At 40.0% G+C, this 25,432-nt stretch overlaps 1 protein-coding gene across 5 annotated transcripts in view; it reads left to right on the forward strand.

The window, feature by feature from the left end:
* GABRB1 (gamma-aminobutyric acid type A receptor subunit beta1) overlaps positions 1-25,244 on the forward strand; it is a 114,899-nt gene extending 89,655 nt beyond the window's left edge. Inside the window, exons 6-11 of one of the 5 annotated variants that reach the window (XR_010721424.1) lie at positions 15,517-15,654; positions 15,757-15,909; positions 17,213-17,463; positions 18,511-18,856; positions 18,949-19,489; positions 19,609-20,006. Coding sequence is in view for 1 of the 5 variants with exons in the window: in XM_066185696.1 (XP_066041793.1) it covers positions 15,517-15,654; positions 15,757-15,909; positions 17,213-17,463; positions 23,940-24,287 (890 nt within the window). In the remaining 4 variants the exon portion in view is untranslated. Of the gene's footprint in view, positions 1-15,516; positions 15,655-15,756; positions 15,910-17,212; positions 17,464-18,510; positions 18,857-18,948; positions 20,007-23,939 lie in introns of those variants that run through there. The other 4 variants (XR_010721423.1, XR_010721422.1, XR_010721425.1 and 1 more) reach the window with 4 other exon arrangements.
* The last annotated feature ends 188 nt before the right edge of the window (positions 25,245-25,432 follow it).

Raw genomic sequence — 25,432 nt, forward strand, 5'->3', positions numbered from 1 at the left:
GATAATGCATGGCTATATTGAGCCAGCAGACTATTTTCATTAAAAAATTGCATTTCCAGCTTTCCTAAAGCTATCTTACAGGACTGTAGAAGTTATGTATGCATGACTGACAACAAGAGAAATGCATACATTTAGGAGGGGAGCATTTTGGCTGCACAATGTTCCTTCACATACATTTTTCACAGCTTTACCCAACCAGTTCACCTTATTCCAAATTCTGCAGTGGAAGATGGAGAGACCATATCAGACATTTTGCACCTGTTCCAGTGTCTAATACCATGATGGCCACTGGAAACTTCTGTGTACAAAATCAAGGAATTTTATAACTGTAACTGCTTCATCAGCAGAGCTGGGATTTGTAACAATCCATTTCTCACAGATTAGCATATAGTGGGAAAGAGGAGACTTAATACTTGCTGGAGGTTACACAGACTGCTTGGCACTCTCACATGAGCTCTGATGGATGTCAGCTTGGCAATTTAAGATGTTAAATCCCCCAGCTGTTAGTTCTGCTGTATCAGGTAGCCTTTGGCAAGGGCTACAACTGCTATGGCAGTTCAGAACCCAGTGCCTTGGCACAAGTCCACTGCTCCTGGCGGCAGCCACAACAGGCTCTGGACTGGCATGGGTGCAGACACACAGCTGATAAAGGAGCAAGCAGAAGGAGGAGGTGAACAACCAGGGACAGTAGCATCAAAATGCTACAATTATATCACCCAGAGATTGTCTCTCAGAGACTTCTGAATGCGTACAGCTGCCACACTCTAGCATCCTTCTTTACAAGTGCTAACCTCACTGCACTACCTAGAGGGTAAGATAGAATACTGTTATTATTTTAATACTCTTTTTCCCTCTGATGTTGCCAGTATCACAGTAACAGCAGAATCTTGTGGACTAAACTTGCACTTGGCTTTCACTCATCAGAAAAAAATGTGTGCTGACAGCATCACTCTTACAATAAGTTAAATCCCCATTTGGGGTTTTACTTATAGCATCTCACAAACTTCAAAGAAATGTGTTTCACTGTCACAAGAGAGGGAGGGCCCAGCTGTGCTTCAGTTTGGCAAAGTTATTTACTTATTGGCAAGCTACTATATGTTTTACACCAAGTCTGAGCTGATTATCAAAATTGTCCCTTTGGACTCAAAAATCTTTGTCTCTATGACAACAGTTAATGCTGCAGCATGATTCAGGGATCAACACTGCAACACTGAACTGTACATTAGCCTTGTCAGCAGCACCCTTAGAAACCACTTAAATGGGTGAACTGAACAAGCCCATAGAAACCTGAACAGAGATACTTGGGGAAAAGAAGAAGATTTATTCAGTTGGCTACAGTATGAAAAATGGCAATTCTGTTGTGATTCCACTGTTTTTATGGCTGTCCCTTCTTCATATAGAAATAGATCTAACACTAAATATATGTCATGCTTCTATAAAAGTGCAACCAACTAAGAGTAATATTACAGTAAATCAATAAAATGCTCCACTTGAACCTCTACATAGTTTTTTTGCCAGAAAAAAAACAACTGAGTTCATACCTAAACATTCATTATCACCTCTGTTGGCACAGAGCCATCTGACGGAATGAGATTTGAACAGATTTATCACAGCTCTGTGCTTGAGACAAGACTGCATTGATCCAGGGTATGACTTCATTTGAGCTACCAAGGATGTAAGAACCTACATTTCAAACAAATAGGAAAATTTTTTTTAGAGATGAAAAGCCTGTCTTAAATCCAAGCTTTCCCATACAGCTTTTCTATTGCCAGTCTGCAGGCACCAGATATCTAGTAATTTATTCATGCCTGGCAATAAAAATTCACTAATGAATATTGCTGTTCTTGTACCTGAGGCAGCAAGAGCTTTGAGCTGGATCCACTTATGTCTTTTCCCTAAAGTATCCAAAACCACTAAAAGGGCATCTGGTCTTATCCTGCTTCTCACCAAGCATATCAAATTGGCTCCACAGAAAGCATAATTTCTCCCTTCTCAAAGGAGCTTGTTGCTCAGAGTATTCTAAAAGCCAGTTGCAAGGCCCCTTCCCGATTAAAAAAAAAAAGTCTGGAAGAATGGTGAACCCAATGTCTTTCTTAAGAGCTTCTGTTTCTGATGTTCCTAAAGAAGGCAGCCTCCAATACCAGTTGCTTAGGTTTTGACACATCTGTAAATGAAGGGCTTCTCTCACTCACCCTCCTGCAAGACTACCCTGCTCTCCCATTAGACCTGTCAGCCATAAACCTCTTTTCTGGAATTTGTTGCTTACCATGGGCCCTGTGAAGCCTGGGTAAAATACCCCCTCATCTTCTCCACTTTGACTTGTCTCTGGTTATTACAGCATAACACTGGGAATAAAAACCCTCTTCTGCTTCTGGCCAATTCTTCTAAGTGTTTTAAAATTCATACTCAGCTTTAAATTTCTTCCAAACTTGGTAGACTAAGAGAGAGAGAGAGAGGTTCCAAAACTCAGAACTCAGATCATTCAAACAGGGCATCTTTCTGAGATGCAGTGAAATGCAATCTGAATGAAAAAGTCACAAGGGTTCCTGCCTGCCAATCTTCACTTAATGTGAGACCTATAAGTGATAGGATGTTCTCAGCATGTCATCCTATTGACAGCTTTCCCAACTCACCAGTGTGCAGGTGTGTCTCCATCCACACCTGCTGTACTCTCATTGCTGCCTCACTATGACATGCACAAATCACCTTATTCCAAAAAGCCTCTGCCCCGGATCAAATGCCATATTCAAGCTCCCACAAATCCTAACAAGAGAATAGGCAACAGCAGGACACAGAAAAGCACATTTTAACACAGAATACTCATAAAACAAGCAATACAGTACCATACATAACACTCCAGCAAGAGCAGGAATGGAGATCAGCAGAAAAGGCTGCCAAAGTTATCCCATATATTGCCCACCGGGATAGCAAAGTGACTACTCTCTGGGCAACACATTTTGCAATTTGAAACTCACTTTATAAATTCTTAAGGCATTTAGATAACAGACCCTAGGTTACTCCATATACCCAATGCAGAGTACACATACTGAGCTTGTATCATTGCAAACACACTCTCAGAAGGATCGCCCGTGGAGACATTGCACACACACAACAATCTGTGGATCCACATTAACTTCTGACATGCCATCCTTCTGAGCTGCAGAGAACATGCTGGCAGCAAAACAAGAGAGGTTTTAAAATTACAGCATGAGCATCCACAGCAGCAGATTTAAACATCACAGGAACAGACAGACTAGCACAGAGCTGTGAAGAAGAGCAAGTTGTTTTTTAGATACTTTGAGAGGCAAATTCACAAATAACTTGTTGGTATTGAAACTGAGAAATCAGCCAAATAGGACTGCATGTTTCCTTTTTCTTTTTTTTTTTTCACATCAAAAGTTAAAATGTATTTTTGGCTCAGTTTATGTCATTCCTTACCACTCTTCTTTTAAGTCAGCCACTGAGCTAAAATAATTCATTCTTCACAGCACACTAGTGTTAAGCCACAGTGACTGCTCTGTTTCCACACTTTGGAAAGATTTCTTTCCCCAGAGGACTAAATATCAGTTATGTTACTTTCACAATGTATTTTTACACTGCACACAAATTTACAAGTTACTCAGATGCAGATCGTTTAGTCTATATGACTTTCCCATTTTATTTTCAAAAAGATGGCTTGTCTTTATATGGATGCATAGATTTTAATAGCAAATATTTGACATTCAACAATTCCAGAAGACAAACATATGAAATTAGCAAAGCTTAGTATGTCTTAAGCATGTTCATATTACACACAGAGGAATGCAGAGTTATTTTCACCAACTGCTCTTCTTGTTTAGTGTCATCTCAGTAATCTCAGAGGTACCAATATGTGACCCTGGGTGTCCCCTGGTGAGCACAAAGGACAGTAAAACTGTAGCTGAGTCATTTCCCAGCACAGCCTCATCAAGTGTCAGTCTTCAGCCTCTGAGATCCCTCAGGCCAGGGGAACAGCAAAACGAAAAGCTTAGCTTGTTTTTTTTTTAAAAAAATTAAGTATTCGTTTAGAGGAGAGGCTGGCTTCTCCAAAAGCAGCTGTGCTCTTAGATGAGACTGTATTTCTGCAGTCAGAGCTGAAGGAAAAATAATCTCTGCACCTGGCAATACAACAATCTTGGAAGAGCTGGTATACTGTGCTTTGAGACAATACAGTTGTCCTAGAATGTTACAGTCATGAGTATCATTTATATATTTTATTGTCTTCTGCCAAGATGTGAATTGCTGTATAAATGCAAAAACCCCAGAACAAACTGGAAGATTCTCAGAGGTACTCATAGATTTGCTTCAGTTTGTGAAAATGAAAGTTTTCCCCCGATGCATCTGTATTTACAGATATTATAAATCTTAAGAAATTATCTACTCAGTACCTATCCCTTCTCTGTCTTGATCTCTATGTATGGCTTTTTGACACTGCAGTAATACAAGTAACAAAACACAATGCCTCAAATCTCACTGTGGGAAGATGGCTTATCTGACCTGGGACAATATTACTACGAAGTAGTTTTATTAAGTGAGCAGTATATTCACACACAAACCCTCTGGCCCTCAGGAAACTTCTCTGCAAAACAGAGAACAGAATTGAGCCCTTCAGATAAAACTCTTAATGCTTCCTCCATTAGCTTTCTGCTACCACTTCTAAAAGCCTTATTTATTAATTCAGCTTCCTCATAAACTTACAGCAGCAAGCATTAAGTGTCAGAGTAGACTGTACAAAGAGGCACAGGTTGCTATGGGTTAACCACAGTGTGTGGAAATCTTCAAGAAGAAAACGTTGAGCATTTCAGGTTTATTTGAAGACATCATTCATACAGATACAATTTTTCATTTAATTTATATTTTTCTGGTGACTGGCAGCCCTCAACTAATCAGGCTTCCATGGAAAAAGCAGCACTAAGTTTCCCAGACTCCTATCTTAGATCTCCCTAGCCATGAAGGAAACATCTGTGCAGAGATGCACATTCGTCTCCCTCAGTCTGTTACCATTGGAGTGCAAGCCTGGTTCTTAAGAGGATGTTTTCCATTAGATGGAAACTGAATTAGAAAACTACTCCTTTCACATGAGGCACTGGATCCCAGGATCAGGGCTACACAGCCATAGTGCTGATGTCCAGGGAAATGGAAAGACAGCGCGGTAACCCTAATTACAGATCTGAGCTGTAATGTGTGTGATTGAAGCACCTGAAAGGTTAGTAGATTGCTGTTCAGTACTGCTATCTCTTCCTGCAACTTCCTGGCAAGGTGCAATTTTGGCTAATACTCTCAGTGACTTAGCTCAGAATATGTGGCCAATCTTCTGAGTAATCTATTTCCATTCTTATTCATTGATGTTCTGTAAGTGCACCATTACAGTAAGTGTACAATTATGGGCACAATTACAGGCTGGTTAAGGAATGGATTTGGAACAGTCCTTAGGAGAAGGACTCGGGGGCTTTGGTTGATGGGAGGAAGCTCAACATGACCTGGCAATATGCACTCCCAGCCCAGGAAGCCAACCACTTCCTGGGCTGCACCAAAAGCAGCATGTCCAACAGGTCAAGGGATGTGGTTTTGTCCCTCAGTCTGCTCTTGTGAGACCCCACCTGGAGTGCTATGTCCAGCCCTGGGGTCCTCAGCATAAGGACATGGACCTGCTGGAGTGAGTTCAGAGGGCCACCAAGAGGAACAGAGCACCTCTCCTATGAAGATAGACTGAGAGAGTTGGAGGTGTTCAGCCTGAAAATTAGGAGACCAGGAGGACCTTAGAGCACCGTCCAGTATCTAAAGAGTGCCAAAGAACAGCTGGATAGGGACTTTTTACAAGGGCATGTAATGACAAGACAAGGGGTAATGGCTTCAAATTGAAGGACAGTAGGTTTAGATTAGATGCTAGGAACAAATCCTTTACTGTGAGGGTGGTGAGACACTGTCACAGGTTGCCCAGAGAAGGTGTGGATGCCCCATCCCTGGAAGTGTTCAAGACAAGGCTGGATGGAGCTTTGAACAACCTGGTCTAGTGAAAGGTATCCCTGCCCATGACAGGAGGATTGGAACTTCAATTTCCTTCAAAATCAAACCTTTCTCTGCTTGTATGATTCTGTGATCACTAAATTACCTCTGGATAGTTCTTCCTGAGAAAAAAAAAAAACCCTGTTATTTAAACTTTTAGCATTTCTAATCCAAACCACACAGACCACGACTGCCTTATTTGTATTCACATTTAGGGTCAAAGCAACAGAACTGTAATTCAAATATTTCACACACTTACTGTGTGTGAATATGTATCAACAAGATTAGGCAGACAGGAAACCATTCAGAATCTTTTGATTATAAGACCTTGGATCTTCTCCCTCCATGGAGCACCTGCCCCTCCATTACACCTTACATTAGTCCACTAATGAGTGTGTGCTGTATGTCTGCCTCCCTCCACACGAAACTGCAGATACTAAGCAGAGCTTGTACATTAACTACCCAAAAAGCCTGTTCCTTGACTTTAGCCTTTGCTTTTAGCCACAGAAACCCCCTACTCATTCTTTAGTGCTTAAGGAAAAATGGCAATCATAGCAGTACCTCAGGGACCTTGATGTCCAATGAAGCATTTATCTCCTTGGTGCAGGACTGCACTCCTCTCTGAACTCAGCCTGGTTTTGCCCAAGGGAACATGGTATTTTTCAGGCAAGAAATTTTTCTTAGCACAGTATGTGAGTTCAGTAATGTGTAATTATTTTGACAAAATCTGCACACAGAAAATGTGGAGTACGTGTACAATACATGTGCATTGCCAAATTTCTCTCAATTATTCTTAATTTTGTCTGAATAGAAATGTTAATGTAGCTCAATGTAACTTTAAATCTTTCTACAATTGCTCATGAATTGAAAATTTAGTTACATACATAGTCAGAATAGTGAGTGAGACCATGCTGGCAGCTAAACACTGAACAGCCACTCACTCCTCTCTTTCCCCAGTGAGGAGGAGAATCAGAAAAGAAAGGGCAGACCACCATGAAAACTTCATTCTTGCTCTTTCTATGAAAAGCCCAAGTACAGTGGGCTTGTACTCGGTTCCACATTTACCTCTCTGAAAAACTTTATGCACCTTCATTAAATAATTAAAATTTTGACAGGGTTTTCACTGTCTCAGTTGGGAACACAATATTGCGCAGAAATATGAGCACTTGTATAAGACATGCTGGCATAAGTAAGAAACACACAGTGTCCCGATCCATCTCCAGTCTGAGTCCTGTGGAAAGCAGAGACCCTTCTGCCGAAAAAAAAGAGCAGGTTTTGGCCTGACACACTGGAGCACCCACCAGATGGACCTGGATTTCAAATGCTTTTTTCACCAAGTACAACAGCTGTATCTAAAGTTGGGTGAGTCTGCCTGGCAACAAAATGAGAGCACTTAGAAGCAGATCTTAATTAGTCAAATGAAAGAAGTGCTCAAGGGCAAGATGTGTTTACAATACGAGCAGACAAAACTGTGTACCATGCAATATTGACTGAACTAAATTAATTGAATGCTAAGCAGCTGAACCTCTGTTGCTAATGTTTACATAATGTGCTTATAAATAGTGTTGTTCCCTTTTTAACTTTGTCAAGCAACTCAAGTCAGAAAAAAAAACTTCTAGGATTGTAGCTCAGACTGTGAAAGTCATCTATTGTACAGCAGTTCAAATGAGAAAAAAAAAAAAAAAGAAGGAAGAAACTGGTGAGGTTGAAAAGAGATTTGCATTGGACTTACAAATTCTACATAAAATGTGCTCCTGAGAGCACTGCAAGCAAGTTACCTTAGATTTGTGTGAAGGTGTGGAAGTCCTTTGAGATAGCAAACAAGGTGCAGGACTGCAAGAGGCTTTCAGGAGAGGTCAGGTCTCTCAGCACATTGAGGTCTTTCATTGTGAGTCTAGGACTCCCAGCCTGTGCTGCCAGGACTAAAGTAGAAACAATGTGTGGTCTGTATTTTGCTGCTCCTGAAAATGGATATGTTCTTCCTCCTCATCAATCCAGAAGCGAATAAAGGTTAGAAGAAAAAAAGAAAAGGGGGGGGGGGGGGGGTGCAGGGAAGGCAAGCAAACTTCTCCAGAGGTCAGAAGCTTTGGTTCACCCTTTCGTTCACCTTTCTGCCAGTTGAGATACAGCTGGTAACCAGTAGAGTGTCCATTCAAAAGAAGAATAAGAAAGGGAGAAGCAGAAAGATCAAAACAGATTCAGGGAAAAGGCGTCTCAAAATGAAAGGAAGAGAAGATGGCTGGGATTTCTGACACTTGCTAATGGAAAGAAACAAATCCTCTCTTTCCAGCTCCCAGCTCTCAAGGAGTCTGGTATCACCAGCAAGTGAAATGGCATGCAAGGCCATTTCAAGCAAGGAGACTGTTTGGGTTAGCCTCCTCATGCATAGCTGCTGCCCTAATCACTGTTGACTAGTCTTTAGACAAGAACAGGACAGTATGGCTTCAGAACCTTGGTAGTTTCAATCCCATGAGAGAAGAGGATCCAGGCAAACAAGTGATAAGTGTGGAAGCGATTAAACAAAATGTTCCTCAGCATATGTAACTACAAAAGTTACTAACTAAAGTTCCATTTTAAAAGTCATGCTTCACAGCCACTCTAACTTACAAGATGAGAAACTTGCGAAAAGTCAGTAGAAACTGATGTATGATGTGTGGTATCAAAGCTGACCTGTTGACAGCAGTTGTGCACCTTGTACATATTACATGTACAGTTGCACAAGTGTCTGGGCTGCACAAGAGGACACCAGTCATGAACACATACTGCTTGCCTGATTTCTAAAAAAAAATTTTTAAAAAACATATTATTGGTGGAAATTTTTGGACAATTGCTCATCAAAATTATTCAAGTCCAAATCTGAATCACTGGCACTGCTCACTAAACATTTGCATACAAGGAACTTCAGAGTTTTCAATGACATCTTGGCCTCTAAGCTACTATGAGTAGGCTGCTTATTACTACACAAAATGTGTGGGCATGAACAAGAGTTTTTAATCACAGTTTGATTTACAGGAATTACACAGAGATGTGTAGAGTCACAGGCTCTTAGCATCAGGCTAAAAGCCATCACTCCAGTGATGAAAGAAAAGTGTTGTAAAGGTGAAAGAAATGAGGTGGGTGAATCAGGCTGCACTGGAACACGTCAGACCCCTAACTGTTGTACTGTCTTAGATCAAATGTCCTTCTCACCCATCATCTTATCTCTGAGAGTAGCCAGCAGAAGATACCAATAAAGCTAGAACAGAGCCTAGGACACACGTGCTGATATTTCCTCAATAACACCTCCAGTAAGTGTTCCGGGCTTTGCTATATCCAGTTGGAAATAGTATCATATTTAACAACCTGGATAGATTTTTATTCTGTGGACAAGCATAAACTCAGGACACTTATGTCAATGAGTGATTTCTGCAGTTTATCCGTATGCTGACTTTCCCTTTATTTCTTTCATACTAGCAACTAGACATATGATTTGTTGCTTTCTTGGTCTGAAAGTCTCATGGTCTGTAAATAACCATGTGCTCTTCAAGCTCACCATGCTAACTTAGGATCTTACAGACTTTTTTTATCACCTTACCTCCAGGCTAAAGAATTGTGACTCAGACAGGTCCTTTCTTCACTGGAATCTAGTGTGTCCTTCACTCTAGCCAATTTAGGATTGCTAGTTTGGGCAAAGAAAGGAAACTGCATGAAATAGCACAACATGAATTGGAATATATATGGAAATGCCAACAAAGAATTTTACGTTTGCTTCCCTTTCCTAATAATTACTTCATTTGGATTTTTAATAGCTAATGAGAATTAAATTCTTTCTAGTGAATAGGACCCAAAAATACCAGAATGCCTTACAGGAGGTACTGTTACACATGAAAGCCATACTAGCTAAAATATACTGTTGTGTGTTTCTGATTGTTCATTGCATTATATTTATTTTAGCCTTTAAGTTCCTTTGCTGTAACTGGCATAATCCAGTAGAAGGAGCCAAATTAACTGGTAAGGCATTTTCAATACAAGTTTGACTACTTATCCAGAATCCTTCATTTCCCTCTGTTGAGACACAGTGATACAGAGAAGTCCTGCTGTGTCAGCCATTAAACAGATATTAAACAAAACCAAATAATTTCTCTCCCACAGGACTTTCAGGTTTGTGTCAAGTCTCACTGCCAAAAATGATAACAAGTAAGGCTGAACCAATATTAAAGGTACTTGCAAATTAAGGCAAGGTTATAATTCAGTCTTTGAACTAGATTAGGATCATTTTCCTCTTTTAATGGATAGGAAGTTATGTGTCCAACTGGGATGGAACAGATTGTCCCATACATAAAATTCATTTTTATTTGAAAAACCTTCTTAAATAACTGAGAATGTTTAGTACTCCAGCAGTCTAACCAAGTTTTGATTTGGTCCAGTGTTGCTAAGGCTAACTCATATCCCCAGGAAAAACAAAGAATATTTCTCAGTGAAAAGAAGTACCTTTCAGATGCAAATATGCACTCAAACAGAGGTGGCAGGAAGCTTTTTCAAGCAATTCTATCACCTTAATGTTAACCAGTTACACTGATTTCTGAAACACATCTTCAGATGTGCAGTTCACCATTCACATGTCAGGTTTAAGTTTAAATAATACAATACATTTACCACTGTATGGACCCCTTTGGTGGTGTGTGGAAGAAATGCACTATCTTTCTGTTTGAATACAATCATAGGAATAGTAACAAGAAAAATATAATACATTTAGCAACAAAGACTAAATTGTTATGAAAGGCACAATCCAGGAGCAATGGAAGAGGGTTGCATACAGCCTCGTGTCCTTACCCAGGGCCAACAGATTTGTGCACACAGATTTGATGTAGTTTTTTGAAAAGCTCTGCTTAGATCCGAAGGAAGAGACCTGGCTCCTGGGTGTCTCAGAGCTACCTGCCCCGGAGAATCAGAAGGGAAAAGGGATTCTGTTTGGACATCCCTGTTGAATTGGTAATGACAGTGGAACCATGACTTGTATCTGTGAATGTAACACAGATCCTCATTTATCCCAGAGATATTTGAGAAGTGTTGCAGTGTTAAATAGAACAGCCTGGTGACATCCCATACACTGTTAAACTTGGCTATATCACGATGTCAGCAACATTTCTAAAATGTTTTTTTCTGTAAACAGGGAGATTTATACATAACCTATTTCTTGCCATTATTTTTTAGATCTGTGGTACTTCTGACCAAGCATTCCCACTTAAACTCTCAGCTGCTGTGGGAAAAAAAAAAAAAAAAAAAAAAAAAAAAAAAAAAAAAAGAAAAAAAAAAAAAAAAGTTGTTGATTAAGTGCTGTATTTTCATTTCTAGACAATATTTTCTAGGAAGCAGAAGTTTTATATCTCAAGCTTTCAAGCTGGACAGTTAAATGTGGTTTTTAGTGGTTTATAAGATGGGAAAGAATCTAGCATGCCAAAAAAAAAAAAAAAAAGGCTTAAGTAGAAGAAGTATTTTTTTCAGGGACCATTATTAATTATACAACAAATAAATAAATAGGATCTTGGTCCCTCATTATTTAGGTCAACAAAACCAGACGCAGAATTCCTGGGAAAACCGCTTGAATAAATGAACTAGACTGCTAGGGATGCCAGCCCAGCAATGAGGCCATGCTCGCTCCAGAAGTTGGGAGCAAACTCGTTCGGCTCCCCGCGCATCCCCCGCGCATCCCCCGCGCATCCCCCGCGCATCCCCCGCTCATCCCCCGCACGCCTCCCGCGCATTCCCGGCTCGGGGCCGCCCGGCCGCGCCACCCCCGGCCCCAAGGCGGAGCTCGGGCGCCCCCGCGCGGCCCCGGGGCGCGGTGCCGGCGCCGCCCGGCGCTCCCCGCGGCCGCCGGGGAACTCCGGCGCTCTCCTGCTCGCGTCGCGCCCACCCCGTGACAGCTCTTGTCAGCGCCATTGAAATACTGCAGGCCCGCGGTATCTGACTTTTGCGAAATTGGTGTTCAGACATCACCGTCCAGCTGCGAGTGCTGCTCTCTCTTGGCACAAAAGCGGAGGTGTGCATTTAAATTGGTGACATGGATACATACGCAGAGGGAAAAGGATTACATGGGAAAAGAGCTGCCGAGGGAATACCTGGACAGTACTGATAAGTTCGGGGAACAAACCAGCATTAATACTGGCCACTGCAATGGCAAGACTCACTTTTCCTATCAGTGAAATAGTTTTTCTTCCTTTGTAAACGCTAAGGCATTTGCTGCCCAAAATAATTGCTAGCCAGTAGTCAGTACTGCTCCACATTTGAAGGTTTCTTAATTTACATCACTACAGCTCCTCGCTTAAAGGCACTGTCCACTTGAAAATGGAAAAGGAGAAATCTGTCACCTGCTCACTGTTCAGAGCTGAGATCAATTCCTGTCTTTAACCTGCAGCCAACTGCTTACTCCTAAGTTTGCTAGAAAAAAGCCATGTCGACACCTATGAAACACGAGGGCCTCCAATTCCTGCATCTGTGAGCCATTGTCAGTCATGAACAGCAATGCCTCTCACACACCTAGAACAATATGCAAAGCACATAAGGAAAGGGCATCACACAGACACAGTCCTATCGCATCGGGGAATGGACTGCCCAGGGGGAATTTATACCTTGTTAGCAGAGATATTACAATGACTGCCAAGCAAAAAATGAATGTACTGAAGTTTACTGTACCTAAAGCCACAGGAAGATGTTTTTACTCAACTACTTTTCTAAAAAGGGAGCTAAAAATGTGAATGCTCCTGAGTGAAAAACATCACTATCCCTTCCTCATAATTTCCATCAGCTTTAGGGAAGCTTTAATTCAAGAAAAAATTGGTATATTTAGAAAAAGTAGTAGTTCACATTAGACCCGCTTTTTGTTGTATTTGGAAGGCTCTTTTAAGTTTGTGGAGATTAAAACGTGGCCTGTCAGCAGTGACAGCTTGTCACCAGCTGATACCTTACAGGCAAGGTTCTTGCTTTTGGTCAGTTGACTTTATAACCTACTAGTTCTACTTTTTGTTTAGTAGCCAAAGTCATAGGAAGCACGACTAGGGAAAAGCAGATTTGCCTACGTTACAAAACTCACATAATTTCCTTTTGCAAAAATCCACCGTGACCACACAGTGTATCAATAACATGGTGCAATCTTTTTGTAGGAGGTTTTGCCTGTTTTCTTTTTGAAATCTGCCTTCTGATATCCCAGGTGTTTATTTGGCACCATTGTGGGGTTTAACATCTAAATCACTAATAATTCACCTTCAGGGAAGGGAATTTCAGCCACAATAAGGTGTCAAACTATTACCTCTTTTCTCAAAATGTCAGAGAAACTGCAGAGAGGCTGGCTGCTGCTGCCTTTAAAGGTTGCAAGGAAAGTCAGGAGCTCCTGAGGACTGGAGATAGTTCCTCTCTCTGCTCTGGGTCCCAGCCTGTACTGCCCAAGGAAGTGGCACAATCAGAGCAAAATTGGAGAGCAGGATGTGAAAAGGGCAACAGGTGATGACGAAACAGAACAGAAGAATCATTTTCATGGTTTTCTTCCAAATCCTGAGACAGAGTTCAGGATTCTCACATCTAAACCTTCACCTGTGACTTTGCAGCAAGTACTCACTCAACATCTAAGTAGTAATACGCCTTTTTTTTTTTTTTATTCTGTCCTCTAAAGACATAGGATGGGTATTACCTCATGTAGAGAGGGTATCTCTGCGGTACAAAGTCTGCACATAACCAATACCCTTTCAGTATGCGATGACAGTTCCAATGCCATCTGTTTTGCACCACCTTTTCTGACAAGATAAGTCCTTCAAGTGAAGGTTTTTATAAAACAGATTTGCAAGAAAATGAAGTTAACATTTCTCTGCCAATCTCAGTCTTGATCTTTTAAACAGTCTTAGCAGTCTTCATTCACTTTCAATCATTCTGTATCACACCCTACATGTAGATCATGTTAGCCCTGGGGTTTGTGTGCAAAGCCTTTAAAACAGCTACTGAAATCTCACTACCAAGCAGCTACCTTGACCTTTTGCAGTAAAAAGGAATGAAAACCAGCCACGCAGAGCTCTCTATCACAGCCCTGGGATGGTTCATTTGAAAAAAAATAAAATTGCAGAAATAATGGGAAACCCAGTTTTAAGCTTTCATCAGCAATCCATATTACATAGGTTAGTGTGGTTTCCAGAGCAATTCAGATAGTTTGAACACCATGGCACTGAGCAGTTCAGAAATAAAATATGTGAACATTTAACCTTGTTCAGCCTGTCACTGTGTGTTTGCATCAAAAGATAGCTGTTCAATAGCTCCAGATTTTCCAAGCAATCTCTGGAGCCTGGCAGCAAGTCATAAGAGCTTCTCTGACTGTCACCAGGGAAACCACAGATCTGTTCTGCATGTGGTCAGCCTTCCAGGGATGAGGCTATTAGAAGGCACCATCATAGGAAAAGACATCTCAAGACTAATTTCCTTAGCTTGATACTGCGTTAGTTGTGCATATGAAAGGATAGGTTCCTAACTCTGTGAAGGCTTCTGATGCTACAGTTGGCTCAACTGGCAAAAGTACTGTGAAGTTTTCTAAAGCCTCGAGTTCAAACACGTTTTTTATTTGATCTGTGTTATATGATTTAAACCTGATTAAATCTAACACCTGAAGGAGAAATTTAAAAATAGATGAGATGTTCTCTCCTCTGGTAGATATCTGGGGAAAGCAGAAAAATGCAATAAAGTGGAACCAGTTTAAATATTAGTTCAAAAATGTTGTCAATTGTGAGATTTTTTTGAAACTCAGTCACTTCTGAGTTCAATCAAAATATTTCTGAAAATGATAACAATAATGTTAACACTTCTAGTGATAGAATGGCAAATTAATTTTTAATTAAATTATAAATAATCAACATTGCTGTTAAAAGGAAACAGAAGAAAGGTGCTAGTTTTGGAGTAAAAAAGAAATAGTTCTGTGATAACAGAAGATCAAAGATGGCATGGTCTAATTAAAATATAAAATGCTTCATGAATATCAAAGGGTTACCTACAGCTCTGACAGACATTGTCAGGTGAAACTACAGGCACCTTAATTCTTCTAGAACCATCTTTCTCTCCACTGGCTCCCAGCTCTGTATTTTGTCACATCCTGCATAGGAAATCAAATTAAAATATGGGAACTGAACCTGGTTTTGCTGTCAGAGCTCCTCCAAAGAAAAGTTTAAAAGTTTTGCTGACGATGTATCTGTCTGTTGGCAAATTGAACAACTCAAGCCTGACTGAAAAGCAGTTGTATTAGAGCTAGCTAAAAAACAAACTTTAATCATGAATTCTGTCCTTGTTTTCTGTCTTTTCCTATTCTACATCTAGAAGCTTCCTCGGGGCATAGAGAAAGGCTTCTGTGTAACAGGAATGTCACACAACAGAAGGCTGAATTCCTGATTAACAGCAGCTCCTTCCACTTGAACTGCAACTATTTAAGCAAAGTAATAAAACAAAAGGAAAAGTCAATAACAAATTGTGCCTTTGTTTCAGACGGATACACTACTGATGATATTGAATTCTACTGGAATGGAGGAGAGTCAGCAGTAACAGGAGTTAATAACATCGAGCTCCCTCAATTTTCTATTGTGGATTACAAGATGGTATCAAAGAGAGTGGAATTTACAACAGGTAAGCACTGACAAGTTAAAAAAAGTTGTCCCCTCTTCCTCCAAGCCAGAAATATCAGTGCCTCCCATAACCATTAGTCATTATATGACTTCTTTCTTTCAGGAGCGTATCCTCGATTATCACTTAGCTTCCGGCTTAAAAGAAATATTGGATACTTCATTTTGCAGACTTATATGCCGTCCACGCTGATCACAATTCTGTCATGGGTGTCTTTTTGGATCAATTACGATGCCTCTGCAGCCAGAGTTGCTCTAGGTAACTTCTCAGAATGACTGAACCACATGGACACCTGCTGCCTGTGAAAACAATGGCACTAAATCCATACTGCTGGTTGTAGCATCATTAATTGTGATCTTGCACAAGTGGCACAGGGCCTTGGTTGTCAGGGAGCCCGGCAGGTGTGACCTTGCCAACATCTGAAGCTCTTGCTCTGCACTTAGGCTGGGATTCTGACTGACTTCCAGTTGGCATAATGGTCTTTGGATCTGGCCAAAAGTATCTTGCTTCCAAACTGGAGCGTAAAAGTCTAATTCAGGTATCTAAGGATATCTACACGGTGCTGCATGATCAATCCCTGCTGATGTTAAAATGTGTTCTCTCAGGCCAGATCTGTGACTGGAATGAATACACAAGAATCTACTGACATCAGTGGAGACATACCAGTTTACACCAAATAAGTCTGTTTTACCTATAGAGTTGGTTCTTTCCCATACCATGTTCCTTCCTACAACTTTCCGTAAGAGTGAAGATCTCCTGTGCCATCTGTGCCTTAAGGCATATATGTTTTTCAACTCTATTGCCAAAAAGCCATTTTGTCCCGTCCCCCTGCAAATTAAACTTGTTACACCTGTGCCTAGAGCTATTATCAACATACATTAATGACCTGTGATTAAAGCAGACTAGAAAGTAATTTCAGTCAACTAAAAGAAAAAACACATAAGAGAAAAAAAATCATTCAGTGGTGGATAACACAATGAGATGGAAATGCTTTACTTGCAAGCGCCTAGTTCACAGGAAAAGTTGTTTTGGTACAAGTGTGTATATCACTTTCTCTTCATCGAAGACCCTCACTTTATCAAAAGGCTTCCCTTTCTCCTTTCAATCCTCCATTTTAAATCAAAAGCTAGATGCTTTTTGCATATCCCTATAGCAATGCAAGTCACCTATGGGTTAAGCAGAGCTACTGCTGTAAATGAAGTAATAAGCATTTTCTCACATAGAAAGAACAGCAATCAACTCTTTGCTCTCCAGGTCAGCTAACATCACATTCCCTTGCATAGTTATTGCAAAAATTAAGGCAAGAGGTTCCAACATAGCCTGGGCTATTGCAGATTATTTCATCCACCCTCCACTGCGTGGAAAGCCAAGGAAGGTGCTATCAGCAGACTTGCAAGGATATGTTCCTTTCCAGTTCTGCAAAATGCATTCCTTTGGCTGGTAAGGAGCTGATCCCATAATTAACCTATCTGCATGAGAAGTGCAATGCTGCCATTATGTCTTTTGTGCTCAAATCTCCTTCCTTGTCTAATTAGTCGATGTCTATTTCTTCCTTGGGCAGGAATCACGACTGTGCTGACCATGACCACCATCAGCACCCATCTCAGGGAGACCTTGCCAAAGATTCCCTATGTCAAGGCAATTGATATTTACCTGATGGGATGCTTTGTGTTTGTGTTCCTGGCCTTGCTGGAATATGCCTTTGTAAACTACATATTCTTTGGGAAAGGACCTCAACGTCAAAAAAAGACAGCAGGCAGGGCAGGACATGCTACAGGCAAGAAAAGCAGACTGGAAACAAATAGAGTCCAGGTAAAATGATCAAGATATCTTTTCAAATATTACTTTTACTGTGAAAATATTCATTTACGTGACGATAGAGATAACTACAGTGAAACCACATGTGCAAAAGTATTTAAGATTGGCTAGAAAAAAATTGTATTTTAAGGAGATTACAGCAATGTGTGATCTGTTCCATCTTCAATTGAAAACAGCAAAAAAATCCAGAAAATGCAAATGAATATACAGGACACATTTCTTCTTTGTATTTCTTGCAGAAGAAATACAAGAGGTACAAGGAAGTTAGATATTTATCATTTCAACTGTATAATTTTTTGCTTTAGAAGGTGGTATAGAAGAAATGTTTATAATAAAGTTCCTCTTTACATACAGAAACTTCACCATAAAGAAAAAGCATAGACAAGCTCTGTTGCTTCAGTGAGCCCTGAAGGAAGCCTGTAGCACTGAATTTTGAGGAACACAAGGATGCTGCTTCTAGGTTGTAACAGCTTTCATAGACGTCACGATTTTTCCCTCAGCTAAATTCAGGCAAACCACAACGATCCCCTCTTTAATAAACAAGCCAGAAAACTCTCAGGAAGTAATACTATGGACATGTTTTTAATGAGGATGAGTTTAATTTTGCAAAACATACTGTAATGAGCCAAAAATTTTCTTCCTTCCTGTGCTTTACTTACAATATATTATATCCAAGTGTTAATGAGATCTTGCCCAGGCTGTTTTTGTGCTGAAGCCCAAACTTCCTTACTGTTGTGGCCTGAGGTGATAGCATTTGGACAAAACTGTCTTTGAGCCCTTTGTTCAGTTTGAAGAATGAGACCAACACATAAAACTCTAAGAAATAAGACTTCATCTTGATAGATGGGTACAGTTTCACATACACATCAGGAAGTGCATTTCAGAAACTCTGTGATATCTTATTCATTCTAGAGCTATGTGTTTGGTGTCCCACCACAACAGCTATGCATCATTAACAAAGCCATCATATCCTCAGTCTCAGTGAACTCATGAGCCCAGTAAAAGTTCTTACTTACATTTGCCTTCTGTCCCATTGTGTAGGAGATGCTTTATTACAGTGAGGGCACAAATTCTGTTCAGGCAATCAGCAGTCTCCAAGAACCCACAAAGTACTGTCTTCCACAGAGCAGAGGAGATAAGCCACCCTGGTATGGCTTGTTGTGCACAGACATTGTCTATCCACTTCTATTGAAAATAAGGAAGGGGAAAAAACAACATAACCCACAAACTCTGACCAGCTACCTCAACAGCTTCTGAAATAATCCAGCCTAGGTGAGAAGCAGCACAGCAAGGATTCGTGATGAAGCGGAAATCAAGACTTCTTCAGAGGTCAGCCTTGGCTACATGTGCCCCAGTGCACTGAACTGAGTAAAGGATGAGAGTGCAGGTATGTTCTGCTCCTGCATATTTGGAGATTTTGTTTAACTAACAAAAATGCCGTAACTCATAACTAAAAGCTTTTGTCTAAATGTTATGCAGCAAAGATTACACTGAGACTGTACTTAGAATGGGATGGAAAGTTTTTAAAGCACCGCACTGCATATACCATAATTTTTCTGATAGAAGAAGGAAGTCATACATGATTTGGACCAGGATTTCTAAGTGCTCACACTTCAGACAGCAATCCTATTCTGAGACTGAGAGTGCTTTAAGTCAACAGACTGCTTTCTGCCTGTACAGTGCAGGTTTGTATTCTTAAATACATATATATGCACACATATACATAAAAACACATGTGAATGGATATCAGTGAATTTTGTGTTCCACACACTGATGTGAGACATTGTGAATATCAATTTTACTCAGCATAGAAATGCTGATTTCCAACAGTTGTATTTCTGTCTTTGGCAGGAAGAGTGCACATGACCAGAGCAATGGGAAACAGCAAGGTTTTGTTACCTCCAGTGAAACAACTCCCAGCCCCTCTCTATCATTTTTTTGAGATTTTTCACTGGTATTATGATGCCTGCACCAGAGCAGGGGAAACTTTTTTTTTTTTGAGCATAGAAGAAGTACAGTTGTAAGTATGTTTAGCTATAGGGCATTTCTTCCCTTTTACTCTTGACCCACACCACTTATCCAGAGAGGGACCTGTAACTATTAGAAGATACATAACAGTGCTTCATCTCTTTGTGCCAGGTGAAGATATCAATCATTCCCATCTGACATACAACTCCAAAGACTAAAAGAGTTCAAATTCCTTCACCAGATAACACGAGCTTTAGATGCTTGAGCAACACTCAGCAAACTGGCCACGGTATTTACGATATAGAGAAGACCAGATGAAAAATGAAACGGAACTGCTGTTTCATAGGTGGCTGTTCCATGCTCTACAGGCTGAAGAAGATGGAAGTAAAGTCTCTCCAGCTTCACAATTTATGTCCTTTTTATTTTAATATACAAAAAAGATTCATTTGTAGTAAACTATCTTTCTGTTTTTCTGAATAAAGCATAAAGACTGTTTATATCTCCTTGTTGCTTTGTCAAAGCTAGATGTCACTGACATTGCCATAATTATGGATAAATAGGAAAAACTACCCGGCAAGAAAATATTGAGATAGTCCATACATGCAACTGCTTCTCTTTTCCCAGAAAATTATAATGTGAATAGTAAGTACATAGAAGATATCTCTTAAGTATGAAAAAAGGGTAGGATGCAATCATAATGTGAGTGGGAAAGGGGCTAGTGATAGACTGTCCCCCCCAGTTCTGCACGGCATCACACTTTCCTTTCAAGTGTCCTGTGAAACACTTGGGATAGAAAGCCAGAGATCAGCCACAGGCTCCGAGGAAAACTTACAATATTCCAATACAGTTTCTTACTGGAAGGAGAAAAAGAAGGGAAGCACGTAACCACACAAATATCTTAAACTTCAAGTAAATCTCCTTGTGAATTAGTATAGCCCTGCTGAGGGTAAGCTGTTTCTTTGCAGGTCAGACTGTGGTAACACTACAGCATTTGTTCCAATACAACAACCTGTGTGAGTAACATGGCCCTGAGTCTTTCATCTTAAGAGGAAGAAACAATGGGTTTGTATTGAGATAAAACAGATGTTCTTACCTTTTGTCTCCCAACAGTTAAGGAAAAAAAAATTCATTCCAGACAGCACTAAGCAATTGAGGCCCATTCTCTGTCAAGGAACGCTAACATCCACTTCCTCAAGAGTTGTCTGACTATGTTTTTTGTGGTCAATACAGGCCTGTTGTTTTGGGTTGTTCTCTTTTTATGACTGACTATTTTACACTTACAATATCATGTGATGATCCTAAGCAGGAAACTCATTTTCTAAGTGTCACATGAAAAAAGGAGATTTCATCCCCCTTAGTGTGGGGACATCCATTCAACTTTCAGTGTTTGATTTGTCTGTCAGTGCCCCAGGAAAGCTGAGACCAGTCTGTCAGCGTCCTCTTAGAGGGACCCTTCACTAACCTGCCCTGCTGGATCACAGGTGGGCTTGGCTGCAAGGATTGCCAGTGATAGAATCTGACTGCAAAAGCATATTTAAAGCAATGCACAGACAAACTCTGATCCTCAGTGAAAGTATTCAGCCCACACAGAGTGATTCTTACTCAATAGACATCCCTATGGTGTAGAAGACATGTTCAGCCTATCGGCTAATGCCAGTAGTTGCAATGGAGTCTTCCCTAAGTTTTCCCCATTCTCAAGCTATTTTTATCCTGTTTCATTACATTTAGGTGGAACTTGAGTGACTCTAGTCATACACACCTTTGTTACTGATTGGTGTAAAATTCTCTCACTTCACTCTTGGAGTCAATAGAATATGGAGCGCATGCCCAGTGAGGGGTGGTCGTACCATGGATGGAGGTGTGAGTTAGTATTACAATTTGATTATAATGAACCGAGTTCGTCTGAGGAGAACGATTTCAGCACAGTTGTTGGCTCAGCAGCAGGAGATCAGCTGAGTTTTAATAAAAGTTTTAATACTTTGCAGTGAACTTCAAAATATACCGAAAGGGTTTTTAATGATGGGGTAAATTGCATAGAGCATTTGACCAGATACATAAGAACATGTTTTATACTTCCATGAGCTGATTTAGTCAAGAGCAGTGTAAGGCTCTTTGCTCTCAATTGCAAAAACTGCAATTCAAAGACCAACTTCTTCATGACATACGAATCATCTTGCCTAAAATGGTTTAAATTAAATTCATTTTAAAAATTACAGGTTCATTCAGAATGCTTAAAGCAGGAATTCAGACACTGCTTGACTCATAATAAATTGTCAGGATATATTAGTTTAAGAAAGATCCCTGTGAATCACTTTGGAGTGTAGGCAGTTATGAGTTTTCTTCCCAAAAGAGAAGTCATAATAACTGCTTAATAATGCTCGCATTATTGTTACTATTATTATAACACTGAAGTCAATTAACTTACACATTAGATTATGTAATCAAAGACATCTCAAAGAGCTATTTCACAAAACTGGGAAGAAAAGATTGACCTATCTAAACTTCTGAGAAATGAAAGAAAATTTACACAGAGACCACCCTGAGGTCACTGGGTTTTTTCCACAGAAAAAGTGTCAGATCTTCAGAATAAATGAATAGTCTCATAGTTATGGCAGTCCTCTGGAGAGTAGAAGATCCTGGTTTAAATCTTCTTTCTTCTTGAATTTGAAGAACTGACCTAAAAAGTATGAACTACGGGTAGCCGGTATCTCAAGCAAACATTTGAAACACCATGTTGATTTGTGACAAGCTGTCCCTTCTAACCCAGAACATGTGAGCTTTTCCCACCAAAACAGTGGTGGGAACTGAGGTGTTACCACTGAATGTTCATTTCAGCCCACATGGACTCAATTTCTAAACCAGACTAGTGCATTTTCTATCTGTGATGACTTATTACTTCACTTAGAAGACTTTTTTTACCCCACAGTTCTCTTGTGTGGCTTTTGTACAAATAGTCCGTTCACTGCTTTGCTTTCAGTTAGTAAGTGCTCAGTCTGGCACAGTGCAAATATGTCGTCAGTTATGATGTAAAGATTTCTTCTGGTGATAGGAAGGAACATCTTTCCCATTGCCAGGTGGAACTGAAACTTTCTTTGCTCCAGTATTTTATTTGCAGCAAGCTACAAAGACTGGGCTTCCCTGTGTGTTTTGTTTGGATTTTTTTGTTGCACTTACTTCAAATCTGCTGTAGATTATTATATCATTTCTTGCTCTCCTATGTCTTACTAAAAATGTAAAGCTCAGAGTGTAAACAAAGCACTGCATATCAATTGTACTTCACAAGACAATATCTATATTGTCTATAATTAATTCCTTATTCCCTGATAGAAAGGCATTCACAGACATGATCAAGTTTGTTATAAATTTGGGATAGGTCCAGTACCATAGTTTACCAAAAACAACATTAATATTCAAGCGTTGATGTGAAGATTTTGAAGTTTCATTTAGGAGGCCTGTGTTCTGATGCGTATTTCCCTCATATGAGCTAGTGGATATTTAAATATCTGTGATTTTGAAACATCTATTAAGTCTTCATGGAGAAGTCAAAAGTCAACCTGGAAATGCCACAAAAACTTTTCAAAAGGGCTTTTACTACGAACGTGTAGAAAACTAAAGATTTGTGAAAAGGAGAACACTTCACAGAAATGCAGCAATTCATGGTTAATTACACTCATACATAAGAAGACAATGATACAAAAATATTTAATATATACACATTTATAATTTTTTGTGCCAGACAGGTACATCCTGGTTGCATTTTCCAGTTCTTTCCATAGTTATTTAAAACAGTGCTCTGACTAACAGCACAAATAAAGTGACAAACATATTTGAAACAACTGCTTCTGGTACCAACACATAAAAATGTAACTGAATGTAAGTTTTCATTGAATAAAATGGATTGTTCTATACTCACATGAACAAGTTAATGGTATGCTATGATTTCATCCCTGTAATATAGTAATTGTCAAAAATCAATTCTTATCACAAGTATTTTACAATAACTGGTAAAATACACGTGTATCTACATGCTCTTCACACGATGAACCCATTGTTTACAAAACTTTTAGAAACGAATCTGCAGCAGTAAAACAGTCAAAAACTCTTTAAAATGGGCAGAGACAGCAACATTTTCTTTTCACTTTGAGTATGTGAAAGCTTCAGGTGCCAGTCACCAGACTTTAAAAATCAGTGTTTCATAAAGGCCACAATCCAAGTAAAAGATAAAATTACAAAAGTCTTACTTCACAGAGGATGAGACGATTAACTGAATTACAAGACCAAGAAGCCAAGTCAGGATGGAAGGTGCTTAGATGTTGAATAGTTAATTTCACACTAGTCAGGAAATCGTATTGAATATCTTTTCACTTTTGTGAATGCTGTAACAGACAGGGCTGTCCTTGCAGCCCCAGGAGCACCTTGACACTAAAGCCACATGGTCTGTCTGGGAAACACCTTGGGGGGGCTGAGGAACTTGTCTAATCCACGTTCCTTCCTTGACACAGGTTGATGACCATGAAAACATGCTTCTCAGACCACTTGGGATACGAAATGACGTTGACAGCTCAGGTGTGCTCACGAGCCTCGATGACCCCCGAGTCACCATGTACATACACGACTTTGCCAACCTGCAGTACATAAGACCCACTTCCGGCAGAGACCTCTACAACAGGAGTGCTCTGGACAGGCAAAGGCTCCATAGAAAAGGACACTTACGCAGGAGGACATCCCAGATGAAAGTCAAAATCCCTGATTTGACTGATGTTAACCTGATAGACAAGTGGTCCAGAATGGTCTTTCCCATCATGTTTATTTTTTTCAATGTTGTTTACTGGCTGTATTATGTCCACTAAATTATGCAATAATGTTACCACAGAGTAACATAATTAGACGTGTTTCTTTTCCTTCTCAATTTCATTAACTGTGAAGAACTGCAGTTGCTATAATGTTCCATGTTCAACATAAGATACTCCACCATGGAACATTTCTAGATTTAAGCTTTAAAAAAAAAAACAACAGCCCAAGATAAATCCAGGGTCACAACATTTACATCAGATTAGTACAGATCAGCTCTTAAGGAGCACCTTGAGAAAAATAGCTCTAGCTTGATTTTTACAAAGTTTATGCATCACCCATGACCTTTCTGTGCCAAATTTATCTTTTTTTCTTTAAGTGGAAATTTGTCCCACTGTATTTCTTATCACATATTGGCAGCTCACAGCAGCATGCTTCCGAACAACACAGTCAAACTACTAGTAATATCTATGTCACTGTCATAGAGTATAGAGAAATTTCAAGAAGTTACAAATTATTGGATTATAACTATTGCATCATGCTTCACTTCAAACATAATAGTTATAACCAGAAGTATTTCCATAGTGTGTTTGAGAAATATCACTCAAGGAGAAGTCAAATCACATTTTCAGAGGCAGAGACCTTCGAAAGAAAGAAAGGGTAGCAGAGAGAAATCCCACTGAGTTTCCAAGCAAGGAACCACCTGATTTGATCTCAATGGAATTCTGTTATTTCCACAAAGTAGCAAAGTTGATATTTATGAGAACAGTTGTGCCATATGTAATTTTATATTAAAAAGTAGAAAACAAACACATGTTGATTCCTTGAAGCAACTCTGAGGGATACCCCAGGCCAAGATTTTTCTTGGTGTCCAGGTTTCCTGTGGCTGGTAATTGCAACATTCTCCCACAAGTTGGTAGATATCTGGAAACAGATCTGAGGAAATTTCTGCACACAGTTCCCTTCAGATTTCTCTATTCCACTGAGCAGCAGGAGATGCAGCTGAGTCTTATGGCACAACTGGCAATGCTGGGTGCACTCCTCCTGAGGAGCTGCCTCCTCTTACCTGGCTGCCTATTGCCTGACACAGCTCCAGCTGAGGAGCCACAGGCAAAGGGCCAGCAAAATCCATGCAACTGAGAAGCAAGAGGTCAGTCATATTCTATCTATATTAAATCCACTTTCCTTCTCTATTGCCAGTTGT

Source organism: Chamaea fasciata, unplaced genomic scaffold (assembly GCF_029207755.1).
Source record: "Chamaea fasciata isolate MVZ Bird 193981 ecotype frontalis unplaced genomic scaffold, bChaFas1.0.hap1 SCAF_6, whole genome shotgun sequence".
NCBI classification, from domain to species: domain Eukaryota; kingdom Metazoa; phylum Chordata; class Aves; order Passeriformes; family Sylviidae; genus Chamaea; species Chamaea fasciata.